At 40.8% G+C, this 12,871-nt stretch overlaps 2 protein-coding genes across 6 annotated transcripts; one reads left to right on the top strand and one right to left on the bottom strand.

The window, feature by feature from the left end:
- The first annotated feature begins 4,649 nt into the window (after window positions 1-4,649).
- LOC109178883 (pre-mRNA-splicing factor CWC25 homolog) lies at window positions 4,650-7,515 on the top strand. 5 transcript variants are annotated; one of them, XM_019328428.1, is made up of 5 exons: window positions 4,650-5,000; window positions 5,077-5,212; window positions 5,365-5,535; window positions 6,456-6,624; window positions 6,712-7,515. In XM_019328428.1, exons 1-5 carry the CDS (start codon window positions 4,813-4,815, stop codon window positions 7,296-7,298), a joined length of 1,251 nt encoding a protein of 416 aa, XP_019183973.1. In that variant the 5' UTR covers window positions 4,650-4,812; the 3' UTR covers window positions 7,299-7,515. The 5 variants fall into 5 exon arrangements, with proteins under 5 accessions (XP_019183973.1, XP_019183972.1, XP_019183970.1 ...); XM_019328427.1 differs by having other exon boundaries at window positions 6,456-6,711; window positions 6,799-7,515; XM_019328425.1 differs by having other exon boundaries at window positions 6,456-7,296; window positions 7,327-7,510.
- A 3,981-nt stretch (window positions 7,516-11,496) lies between these two features.
- On the bottom strand, window positions 11,497-12,556 carry LOC109178884 (NEP1-interacting protein-like 1). Its single transcript, XM_019328429.1, has 2 exons — window positions 11,923-12,556; window positions 11,497-11,720 (listed from the first exon to the last, which is right to left on the bottom strand). Exons 1-2 carry the CDS (start codon window positions 12,079-12,081, stop codon window positions 11,571-11,573), a joined length of 309 nt encoding a protein of 102 aa, XP_019183974.1. The 5' UTR covers window positions 12,082-12,556; the 3' UTR covers window positions 11,497-11,570.
- Window positions 12,557-12,871: the final 315 nt, after the last annotated feature.

Here is a 12,871-nt window from a genome sequence, read left to right as displayed (position 1 = left end):
TAAATAATTCCCAGCATTTCCCTCCAATCTCACCCCCAGAATAGAACCAACAACCCCCCTTATTGTTACATCCACATTTCTGCTAAAGTTCAGAGAGGACTTTTCATAATTTACCAGCTGACCAGTGGCAGTAGAGTACGTGTCGAGAATGTGTTTGCAAATGATACTTTGACTCTGGTTTGCCTTGAAAAAAACATAGCTATCGTCGGCGAAGAGAAGGTGAGATATCCTGGGAGCGTTACGAGCAATTCTGACACCATGAAAGTTTCCCAGCGATTCCTGCTCCCTGATAAGAGCACTTAGACCTTCCCCCAATAGGATAAACAAATAGGGAGATAAGGGATCTCCTTGTCTAAGCCCACGTTCAGGAATGATAGGGCCTAACTCTCTTCCTTCCCCCTGGATGACATACTCCACTGAACATACATATTCCATAATTAGCATCACCCACCTGTGGCAGAAACCAAATTTCAGTAGCATAGCCCTCAATATCCCCCACTCAACGCGGTCGTATGCTTTGCTCATGTCGAGTTTTAAAGCAACATAGCCATCAGCCCCTTGCCTCTTGTTCTTCAAGTAATGTTGTGCTTCGAAGGCAATCATAATGTTATCCATGATTAGGCGCCCGGGAATGAAAGCGCTTTGATTCTCTGAGACAAGACTATTCATGAGAGGTTTCAATCTGTTGGCCAGGACCTTAGCAAATATTTTATACACTACGTTGCAGAGGGAAATAGGTCTCAAGTCCCCCATGGACACTGGCTTGGCCTTCTTCGGGATTAGAACAAGCTGGGTAGAGTTAAGACCTCTTGGCAGTTGCCCTGAGCGAAAGAACTCATTGCATAATCTAACAATATCTGGGCCAAGAATATCCCAATAAGCCTGGTAGAAACCTGGGTTGAAACCGTCGGGGCTCGGAGATTTATCAGGATGCATTCCAAATACTGCCCTTTTGACCTCGTCCGCACTAGCCCTTCTTAGAAGATCTGCATTATTAGCCTCGGTGATTCTGGTAGAGATGCAATTCAGAACTGGTTCCATATTACCCTGGGAAGAAGTAAACAAGTGGTTAAAATAATCCAACATAAGATTATCAAGGTCAGTACCCTCTTCACACCAAACTCCATTGCCATCCATAAGCTTTGCAATGTGATTATTACTCCTTCGTCGTTGACAGGACATGTGAAAAAATTTTGAGTTAATATCACCGTCCCTGAACCAGTGGACCTTAGCTCTTTGTCTCCAGAAAATATTTTGTTGATTCAACAGGTCCAAATAATTTTTCTGAGCATCGGCGTAGGCTGCCAGTCCCTGCGGATCAGTTCTGCTACGGAGAGAATCCATCCGAGATGCCCAGCCATCAATCCTCGGTTGAAAGTTTGTGTTTCTCCTTCTCCCCCAATCCCAGATAGCCTTGCTGCACTTGTCAAGACGTATTAGAACGTGATAGCCGGAGGACTGCTCCCAACAATTAGTGACAATTTCCCTGCAATGACTCTCTTTTATCCATGCATTTTCGAACTTGAAATTTCTCATTTTTTGCCGATGAATCGAAGGAATGGTACACATAAACAGTGGCAGATGGTCACTTGTAGTTGTAGGGACTGTAATTGCCCGAGCAGTAGCATTCCCAAATCTCTGAGCCCATGCATCGTTGATCAAAATTCTGTCAAGTTTTTCTCGGATCCAATATGGAGTGCCCCTAGACTTCTCCCATGTAAATTGGCATCCATCAAACTCCAAATCTCTCAGACCACTGCTCTCAATTGCATCGTTGAAACCTCTGAATAGCCACTGAGGATGCGGGTGATTACCAATCTTCTCTGAGGGATTGCGGATGTCGTTAAAGTCCCCCATTATCGCCCAAGGTAGTGTGCTCAACGATGCCAACTGACAGAGATGGCTCCAAGATTCTCGCCGTCGATTCCTCTTCAGATTCCCGTAGAAACCTGTGAACCTCCAAGGTTCAGGATTGTTTGCCAAAGTAATCGAAGCATCAATGTGGTATCTGGAAAAGCCCCTTATGCTAACTTCGGACTCCTCCTTCCATAAAAGAGCTAAACCTCCGCTACGGCCCAAACTATCCACCATGAACAAGCCTAGAAAGCCCAAATTATTTTTAATACCTTGCAAATTTGATAAGTTAGATAGCGTTTCGATGAGAAAAACAACCGTTGGCCTCTTAGAGTGGATCAAGTCCACTAACACTTGAACTGTCTCTGGGTTGCCAAGCCCACGACAGTTCCAGGCTAAGAAACTCATTGATGTAGGCGGGCCTGCCCAGCAGAGCCCACCTCTAAAAAAGTGCTTTGATCTAACATTGCATCCTTCCTCTTCCACAGTCATGGGCTCAACAGCCTACTGGTTGACCTCACTCGGCCCACTTATATCTTGGGCCCTTCTCTTTCTATTCGGATCAGCCATTAGGAGGTCCATAATAGAAACATGCGGTGGAACATTTGAAATGTTTTTGTCGCATGTGCCATTAAGAGTGTCAGCACGCGAATTAAATGCCTCTGAGTTCTGGATGGAAACGCCTCTTGCCTCCTGGTCAATAACCGAAGAGTAAAACACTGAGCTATGAACCGATTGCCTTCCATCTTCCTCGTACCTCGGGATTCCGCCCATGTTCTCCTGGTGGTTTGCATCTCCGGCGACATTCTCCGACACCTGTCCAAACTGAAAGGGCAGTTCCGAGCGCATCCATCTGCTGGCTTCAATGGTGTTGCTCCGTCGCGCTACTCTCAACTCCGGGCCATACAGTTTCACAAAGCTATCTTCATCGATTGCAAGCTGGTGTGGGCAATATTTTTCAGCGTGCCCCAGTCTGCCGCATATGAAACAAAAAGTGGGCAACCTCTCGTATTTGCATTCCAACCAGATAGACTCACCATTAGGCTGCTTGATCCTCACACCTCTTCTCAGAGGTTTGTTAACCTCAATGGATGCCCTTATACGAAGAAAAGCGTTCCAAGTGCCATCAAAATTTGAGAAATCTGCCTTCAAAAAAGTTCCCAGAGTTGCTCCAATGATCTCAGCTATTTTCGGGTTGGCAAGAGCCCGGGGTATCTTATGGATCTGGACCCAAAACTCGGCTCTGTCCAGCTTCACGTCGTACGGGGATGTGTTACTCCCAAGCTCTTTGAGAATGAGTAAACTTTGATCATATGACCATGGACTGTCATTCAGAACCCTTTTCATGTCCTTCAGGTGGAAGAAATAAAAGACAAACAGATTTGGAGATACCTCTTTCGCAAGCATGCCCTTTATCGATCGCCATACAACCGCAAGGATGTCTTTCATGTAGTTGAATTTCACGGGTTTGTCGGTGAGGACCATTCCGACAAGGGTGAAGACTTCTTCCTCCCCTATAGGGTTTAGCACACCTTCGTCCAGTTGAATCTCGATCTCATCATCATCAGCATGAATGTTCAGAGCAGCGTATTGTTCTTCCAACAGTTCTTTTCCCTTACTGGTTGATGCCATAGTTGTGAAAGCAGAGAGGAAATGCAAGGAAGACAAGAGGACACGAGAGTAGCAGGTGGGGAGATCACTGAGAATTGTCACTGCTTTAAATCTCAAGTAAAAGCGACCTTGGGCAACTTGAGGTACTAAGAGGGTACTTCTTTTCATCATTTACTCCATGCAATAACTGCCTGGCATAGAGCCTCACCAACCCCTACTGCTTCATTAACAAACAGTGGAGACATACAACAACACCATACGATGAAGGATAAATGCAAACAATCGCAATAACGACAAAACCATAGAGGAAGAGAAACTTGTCAACAGGACAAGAGGGAGAAACCTTGTCAACAGGACAAGAGGGAGTTCAAAGAAAAGGCACGGTGGTCACTTTTTTTCCACTTTTCACTTTTGGACCGTTTTCTTGAAACCTGAATGTGTAATAAGAGATAAGGAAAAATGGTGAAATAGACCCTCGAACTTTTAGCTAAAAAGTCAATTAGCCCGCAAAACATTTTAAAGATGTAATTACACTCATCAACAATTTATTTTGATGCAATAAAGTCCAAAAACCAATTAATTAACCTGCTAACACAGGTCATTAGGGTTCCGGCAATCCGTCGACAAAATTCCGACGAAATTTCAGGCAACAAAGTGACAGACGGACGGTCGCCGGTGTGGTCGCCTTCTCTACAGAGAAGGCGACCTTGGTCTCCTTCTTCGTGACATGCGACTGTCGCCAGTCACTTTGTTGGGAGGTGCGGGAATTTTATACTTGAAATCAACAAAACGACGTCGTTTTGAGAGGCGCGGGACGCACATTGCTATGTGGACCCTAGTGCACAATATAACGATTGTATAGGCATGTAGCTGGATAGCTTTATTAGTTATTTATTATTAGTTTATTATAGTATTTGTATAGTAGTCTTTTGACCCAGTTTTTAACTTTTTACAAACTTTTTTCTTAAAAATTTGTTTTAAAAATTATTTTAAATTACTTTAATAATATCCGAATATAAATGGAAATCTGAGTTTGGATAGCCCAACTCCGAATTTTAAAATCCGATATTTAAAAACAAATTAAGAGTTGGGGGGACAAAATGAAATTCGAAATCCGGTTGGAATGGGAAAAGAGGATGTGTTTGTAATATCTGTAAAGTATAGGGATTAGGGAGGTGGTTGTAATATATCATCATTCTGCAAATCGGACGCAGACCAGAAGAGTCTCTCATACACAGACAGATAACGAAAGGGATAGAGGCGGAGACACGAGGCCACCGCCGCGGATACTCACTGCTCCGACTTCTACCGTCCAATTAAGGGAAGACTAGATCGAAAACCCCTCCGATGGCGTTGAAATTTCTGAACAAGAAGGGATGGCACACGGGGAGCCTTCGGAATATCGAGAACGTATGGAAGGCCGAGCAGAAACATGATGCGGAACAGAAGAAGTTGGAGGAGCTCCGCAAGCAGATCCAGGAGGAAAGAGAACGCGCCGAGTTTCGAGAACTCCAGGAACAAGCCGGACTCGTTCCGTAAGTTTTTTTTTTTTTTTTGAATTATAAATTTTGTTTTTTCCCTTCGCTTAGGCTTGTTTTTGAATTTTCACAGGAGGCAAGAGAGATTGGAATTTTTGTATGATTCTGGATTAGCTGTGGGAAAGAGTAGTGGGTTTAAGGCTCTTGAATCCTTGCCCACCAAGACCGATCCTCCTGATTCAACACCTGCCTCTTCTTCTGCTTCCAAGGTAAAGTTTTTCTTTCAAGTGTGTAAAAAATGTATTTCTGTATTGTTGTTCTGAAGGCTTAAATAATCTTGAAGCAGAATAAGCGTTCTAGTTTTTGAAATGTGGAAAATTGGTTGTTTTACACTTTTTAAGTTAGCTTATATTTGTTTCAGCAGCCACAATCAGCGACGCCTGGTGCCTTATTTGAAGATAAACCACAATCTGCCAATGATGCTTGGAGGAAACTCCATTCAGATCCTTTGCTATTAATTCGTCAACGGGAGCAAGATGCTTTAGCTCGTGTGAAGAACAATCCAGTACAGATGGCCATGATTAAGAAATCTGTAAGTTTTTTATGTTAAGATACTTTAAATTGTTTATATTAATTAGTATAGGAACTTATTCTTTTGTGTAGAACTAAAAAAACTAGAATTTGATGCTCGCCCTTTTTATATTGTTTAAATTTGGGTATCTTTGACATACTGGAAATTATAAGGGTTTGCCTTCACCCTATGCTTATGAAAAGGTTGAGGAAATTGAAAGTATGCTGCTGCTTATTTTTGGTTTGCTATTTGAAGTAATGAGAATGGCAAGGGCACTACTAAATTTTGGTATCTTGGCCTTGGATGGGCTTTGTTGAGTTATCAATGTGGCCATTTATTTTATTTTTGAAGTTGCTTGGTTTTGATTGGGGTGATGGAATGAGTGCTAGTTCTTATATGGTGCTCTAACTTTCTACTTGGGTTACCTTAAGGGTAACGAGGGACGTAGATATGTGTTCCATTACTTGTTGACTTTGAGTATCTGTAGATTTGGGTACTCGGTAGTGTAATTACATTGCCTATGAATCCACCCCTTGAACCATGCATGTTTTTTGGGGAGGAGTAGTGCTTTCAAAAAGATAATATGGTACAGTGCTGCTAATTACCTCAACTGAAATAGGAAATGGAACTGTAGGAGACATTTTAAAAACGGCCACATTGCTAATTCAAAACTTGAATCCTTAATAATATATAATTTGAAAGCCTTGTCTATCCTTTTGGGTTTTATTGGATGTGAAGGAAATACATCTTATTTGGAACTCTTATCCAAGATGCAATGATGTTATACTTATACAGCAGGATTATTATACTTCCTTATCCTACTTAATCCTATATGATGTATGTATTAGGTGCAATCTTGCATTATCATAGAGTTTGCCTTTTTGTGATTTTACTGGCATGCACGCTTTAGTGAACTGTCTCACTTTTAATCCTTGTTTCAGGTTGAAGCAATGAAGCAAAAGGATAAGAGTCATGATGAAAAAGACGGGGAGAAGCTCAGAAAGAAGCATCATCATAAGAAGTCTAAGCATCACAAAAAGTCAAAGCGCCGTAGTTCAAGTTCAGATGAAGATTCAAGTGATGGGGAAGAACAAGGGAAGAGAGATAGACATGGGGATCGAAAACACAAAGATATGCAGACTAGAGAGTCAGATAAAGATTCAAGTGAAGGGGATTACCGAGGGAAGAGAGATCGACATAGGGACCGAAACCACAAAGATATGCAGACTAGAGAGTCAGATAAAGATTCAAGTGAAGGGGATTACCGAGGGAAGAGAGATCGACATAGGGACCGAAAACACAAAGATATGCAGACTAGAGGGTCAGATTTGAAATCTGACGGAGAGCGTGGTGGTGATTATAGACGTAAGAGCAAACATGATAGTAATAATTACGGGCAGAGAGAATCTGGTGATGCAAGGGAGAGAGAACATAGAGACTTTACACGGAGAGACGCTTCACCAAAGCGTGAAGCAAACAAACGCAGGAATCCGGTTAGACTTTCTGAAGAAGAGAGAGCTGCCAGGCTGCGGGAGATGCAGCTAGATGCTGAGCTGCACGAGGAGCAAAGATGGAAAAGGCTAAAGAAGGCGGATGAAAATGACGCGAAGGAAGCTGTTGGTGCTCACTCAACCGGTGGAAGAAATTTCCTGGATGCTGCTCATAGAAGCATATATGGGGCTGAGAAGGGAGGAAGCACCACCATAGAAGAGAGTGTGCGGCGCCGAACGCATTATTTGCAGGGGAGATCAGAAGCAACCGAACGCAATGCCTTTAGGAGGTAGGAAGATAATAGTTATCTCCAGAGTCCTAGATGTTGGTGTGACAAGTTGAGTGTAAAATGTATGAGCATGAAACCTTTTTAACTTCACAAAATATGTACCATCCATAATTCCATATTAGTTGTTTATGAGCATGAACTCTCTGTAAAATGTATTGCCTGCATTTCATAAGAACACGGAATTTATGAAAGTATATGCATGATGCCTTCATATCTTATAATGAATCACTTAATCTGTTTCGGTGATCATTTCATCTCCATAACTTGGTATTATCACTATTCACCAACCCTTGTGAATGGTATTGCTTTTGGATTAATACATCTAATTAAACAGGATGGCATTTCGGTTAGGACACTTCTTTCCTTTAGATTTGAAACGCATCATAATCATTAGGTGATTTACTGATGCCCTGTTTTTTTTTTTTTTTTTTTTTTTTTTTAAATATAATAATTTTTATAATTAAATATTAGTGGTACCTGTAAATATTTAGGACCAAAATATTTTAAACGGTTTTATTGATAGAGGACCAACATTGGTTATGTCACAATAATACTAGGACCAAAAGTTGATATTTTGATAATAAAAAAAGAGACTAAAAGTGGACTGTGACCTATAAATCTAGGACCAAAAATAGAATTAACTCTTTAATATACTAAAAGTAAAGTACATTATTTGAAAGTGTATTGTTTGAGTACTGAAAGTATATTATTTATATACTACTCCGTATCAAATAATGTACATTCAATACACAAATAATGTACTCTGCTATATTAAAAATGTACTTTATATTCATGGTCCACACAACTGTGTACAGTCCACACAATAATTTGCCCTACCTTGCATTGTGGACCCTGATCCAAAATGACATTCATATTATGCGTCTATAGTGAACATATTATGCACCCACTTCATAATTCATATATCTACAAATTTAATAAGAGTCAATAAAGTTAGGCCCCTAATAGGAACAAAAAATGTTGGTGTAATTATTTGATGAAATGAATGGTTTATACTATTTTGATTTTAGAAATTTTTATTATTTTTCATACTTTACCCTCTATTATATTATTTACTTTTCTTAACTAATAATTGTACTTCTTCTCCAATAATTTTCAATTATGCAAACATCGTTCCTTGCCGAGCCAAAACCGCAATTTCAATCTGAAGAAGTATGATTCAGAGATTAGGGCTAATTGTTGAGAGAAATGAGTTGTTTTGGCTGGGGTTAAAATAAAAAGACTGTTTTGCCCTTACTTTTCACGGCGCAAACGACATACGGTAGGTCGAAATTCGAAACTCGGAGACCACGTGTAACACCCCCGATTTTACCAAAACTTAAAAGCTTAACTAACAGAACGATCAAGCTAAACATTCATTAAAGCAACAGAAGCAAAGTCTAAACACGGAGGTGCTATGCCACACCTATCTCAAACATAGGTACACAGGCAAGCTACTAACAAACCACGACAGCTAACGGTTAAACTAACTCGGCTCGTAGGCCACAAACAACTAGAACAAAGGAGAACTAAGCTAACTACGGTCCACTAACGCGCTCTCCAAAGCTACTCAAAACCTGTAAAGAGATAGGGATAACACCCGTCAGCGAAAGATGCTGGTAACCCACCAATATGCGTTAAGTATCATAATATATAGATATAAGCAAAACCATTTGGGACAGAGGAATATAAATATATCATTTTAAAACCAAGAGAGGGAACATCAATAGGCTCATCAATACTCTCAACAAAGACCAAAGAGAACCAACTCAGCAAGTCAACAAGGACAACAAGCAACATACTCAACACTAGATGCAACCTACCATACTCAAGGTAGAGTTCATCATAGACATGCTCATAAGCCATAAGGCGAGATTCATACTCACAACATGTTCCAAGCCCACATAGGACATAGTCAAACCGAAGCATTCATCATAGATTCATCTAAACGACCCGAATCATAGTGGACCAGTGTGGAGGACTCCAACTCATCAATCACATACCATAGAGTCATCGCAATGACTAGGATCGCAGCTCAATGGAAACAGATCTAGCAACTTTGAGTGTATACACCTCCTATTGAGATTCCAAGCTCAATGGGTTAGCTACTATCTCTGGCAACTGGAATGAGTTTCCCAAGTTGCCCACAAATCATAAGTATCCACACGGCAATCCGGAGCTTTAAACCCACTACTGGATCAGTTCACACATAAGTCCCCACACTGTCCACTTTACCAGCTCAATATCTCATCACATCCATTCCAACATCTCAACAAGAGTCAATACACACGGAATCTAGAGATACAACAAAGCATAGATTCCACACAAGGTGTGTACAACAACGGATAAGCTCAACAATAGCTTATCCACGGAATAATCAATAAAGTACAACATTTGTACAAGATCACATCATAGAATTCAATCAAGAGGTTTCAATGGAAGACATGAAACGATACTCAACAACAACAATGGACTTCAATCCAATAACAACATGATTGGTAACACAAGTTACCAATCCTCAATAGGAAGGAAAAACAACAGATACTAGCATCAACGACATCATATGTAGCATGCTCATCAAACGGATAAACCAAAACGGTTCCAACGAACCTCCAAGACTCACATTAATCCAACGAATCACAAAGTTGGACCATTAGCACGATTCAAGACACCAAATCCTAACATGGATACTTAGGACATCGTTCTAGACATACGAAACATCAATAAGACACCCAAAAGCTCAACAATCCAACAAAAGGATGTCAAAACATCACATACCAAAGGATGGAACCACGGGAAAACAACACCCGACAAGCCACCATCAATGTACCCCGCAGGTGGAACCACGGGTGGGTACCTACCCGTGGTCCTACCCGCCAGGTACAAAGCTTGGCGGGTGGACATCTGCCCGCCGTTCCGCCCGCGGGGAACATCCCGACTCACAAATAATTCCCTTCGGGGAATTTCATCTCCAAGGTCAAGTTCAAGTCCAACACACCCCAAATCTCACATACAACAAGGAAATGACTTGAACCCAAGAATAGATCAAAGAATAGCATTCAAGAAACCTAGATACAAGCTCTAAACATGCACTATCACAAGATCATGCATCAAATCTCACATTTACACCAAGAATCATAAATAGAAGTCAAGATTCATCAATAACAAGTAGAAAATAAGTTTTGTATAGCATGAGTTACCTTTGTAGACCAAGAAACTATTCATTTCTACCATTCTAAGATTCTCCTTGAAGCTCCCCTTCAACCAAGACTTCTTACACAACCCAAAACTACAAGAAAACACAAAAACTTAGATAAAGACTCAGCAAAGCTAACTAAAACACTAAACAACCTTAGATATTACCCTTTCCTAAGCTTGGGAGATGGAAAGGTGGAGTCTTGGGATGATTCTTTGCAAGGATGGGGTGTTCTTCTTTTAGCTTGGAGGATAAGCCAACTTTTCTTAGAGAGAAGGTAGAGAGTTTAGGATATTGGCTAGTAAGAGGATGAATGAAATGTGTCTTGCTAGGGCAAGCTTGAACACCAATCATGTGTGAAAGCACAAGTTTACCCTTACTAAAAGGCTAGGAAGACAAAAGGCTAGGTACAAAGCACAAAACAAAAGGTACTCATGGTTGACTAAGGAATTAGTCAACTTCTAGTGACTCGACTATTAAATCTCAGGATTTTGGAAAGGAATTCACCAAGGATTTTAGGATTAATTCCTCAATTAATCCTACTTAAGGAGTCAGATTTTCGGGGTGTCACACCACGGGTGGTCAATTTGAAAGTTTAGGACTAAACGTGGCGAAACCACTAAACTCGGAGAACCTTAGATGACATTTACTCTCTTTTTGTCTATGGGTGCATTATTTTTTTGCTATTGAGTGCTTATAGTGCATATTGTTGTGTTTTCCAGTGCACATTGTTAACAGGTTGGTTTAATAAGTTCAACAGACTCGTTGTTAAGTCCCGTGAAAGAGAGAAGGAAAGTGATGGGTTCAAGAAACGAGTTTAATAATCCTGTGGGAAAGTGACAGGTTCAAGATATGGGTTTACTAATCTTGTGAAGATGAATGCACATTTTGTGCCTTCCAGGATTTGAACAGAATGCAAAGACAGTAGATTAGAAGCGTAAAATTATTTTTTTGAGTAAAAGACATTTTTGGTCCTAGACTTATGGTGGCAATGACAATTTTAGTCCTCTATAAAAAATTTAGACAATTTATGGACACACTTATTGTGACGAGGACAATTTTGGTCCTCCATCAGCATTCCCGTTAGATGGCCATTTGAGATGAGGGTATTTGCGTCATTTCATTATATCTCATTATATCTGCTATGGTCCTGCAATGCTGAGTGCAGTATAGAGTCAGCTTCATGTTCTCACGAACAAGTCTACCGCTTAACAGGCTTGCAATCACATCAATCTGTATAGTTTCAAATCATCCAATGACTTGGAATAAATCTAACCAACCGCACTGAAACGCAACAAACAGATGCAAAGTTTGCTCAAATTAGCATTACATAGGAGTACATTTTAGACATTGATCCACAACATACACAAGCCACTTAATATCACACTAGTGGCCAGTGATCACAACGCAGAACTAAAAGGTCGTGTTTGCTTACCAAATACAGGAGACACTCGATCCCGGATTCATCTGACTGCCACAACAGCCGCGATGATTCGAAGACCTCGAGAGAGAAAACAACTCCGGAGACAGTGCCAACTGCAGCGCCTCTAATTAAGCCGTTCTTCGTCTCTTGCCCTATCAGAGCTCCAGTCATTGCTCCTAACAAGGTTCCAACTGCCTGAACAAACCCAATTCCTTGATTAGTAAGGACAGTGAATATTCAAAGCAGTTTATGATATATGAAAAGAGATGCCCCTCTCCACATATGAAAATTTCAACACACAACCATCCACATAACAAAGATAAATGCAGTGAAAGCAAGCCTTTCTGCTTTAAGAAACCATAAGGTACGATGATATCTGGAAAATATTTCAAAAGACTATTCCTTTCTGTATTTTTGTTTGGCAAATAACTTCAAAGATTCTTCCCTTTTTGCTCAGTTTTTGAAACATCTAAAAGCTGTACCTAATTGGAAAATGATTCTTCCTTGTTTGGTTAATTTTCCTAAATATCTAAAAGGCCCACAATTGGAAACCCACCCTGAATCAAATACTGGAGTTTCAAGAACAAAACTTCATAATCAAAGCAAATGAAATCCAAACACCCAGATCACAGATTGAGAGAATATGCAACCCTAATAAAAAACAAAACAAGAATTGTTGGGTTTGGGTTCGACTCTGTTTTGCTGCAGAAGACTCTCTTCTTCGACTCCGATCGCAAATCTGAACAAAGGGGATTAATCTGGACACCGTCCCAACACCAGCCAAGACCTCCGATCGCCCATGTAGAGGCTCCATTGACGACGGAGCGATCAAAATAGCAAAAGACGCAGCGGGTGTGATTGTCGGCCGGGGGGCGAGAGACGAAGAACTAGGGTTTCCACGATTCGTCGCACTCGTCCGAATTTTAGAGGGTCGATTGTGATTATCATCTGACCCCTCTCC

Source organism: Ipomoea nil, unplaced genomic scaffold (assembly GCF_001879475.1).
Source record: "Ipomoea nil cultivar Tokyo-kokei standard unplaced genomic scaffold, Asagao_1.1 scaffold0873, whole genome shotgun sequence".
Taxonomy (NCBI): domain Eukaryota; kingdom Viridiplantae; phylum Streptophyta; class Magnoliopsida; order Solanales; family Convolvulaceae; genus Ipomoea; species Ipomoea nil.
The sequence above is the reverse complement of the archived record's forward strand: the minus strand, read 5'-3'. Positions and strand labels throughout refer to the sequence as shown.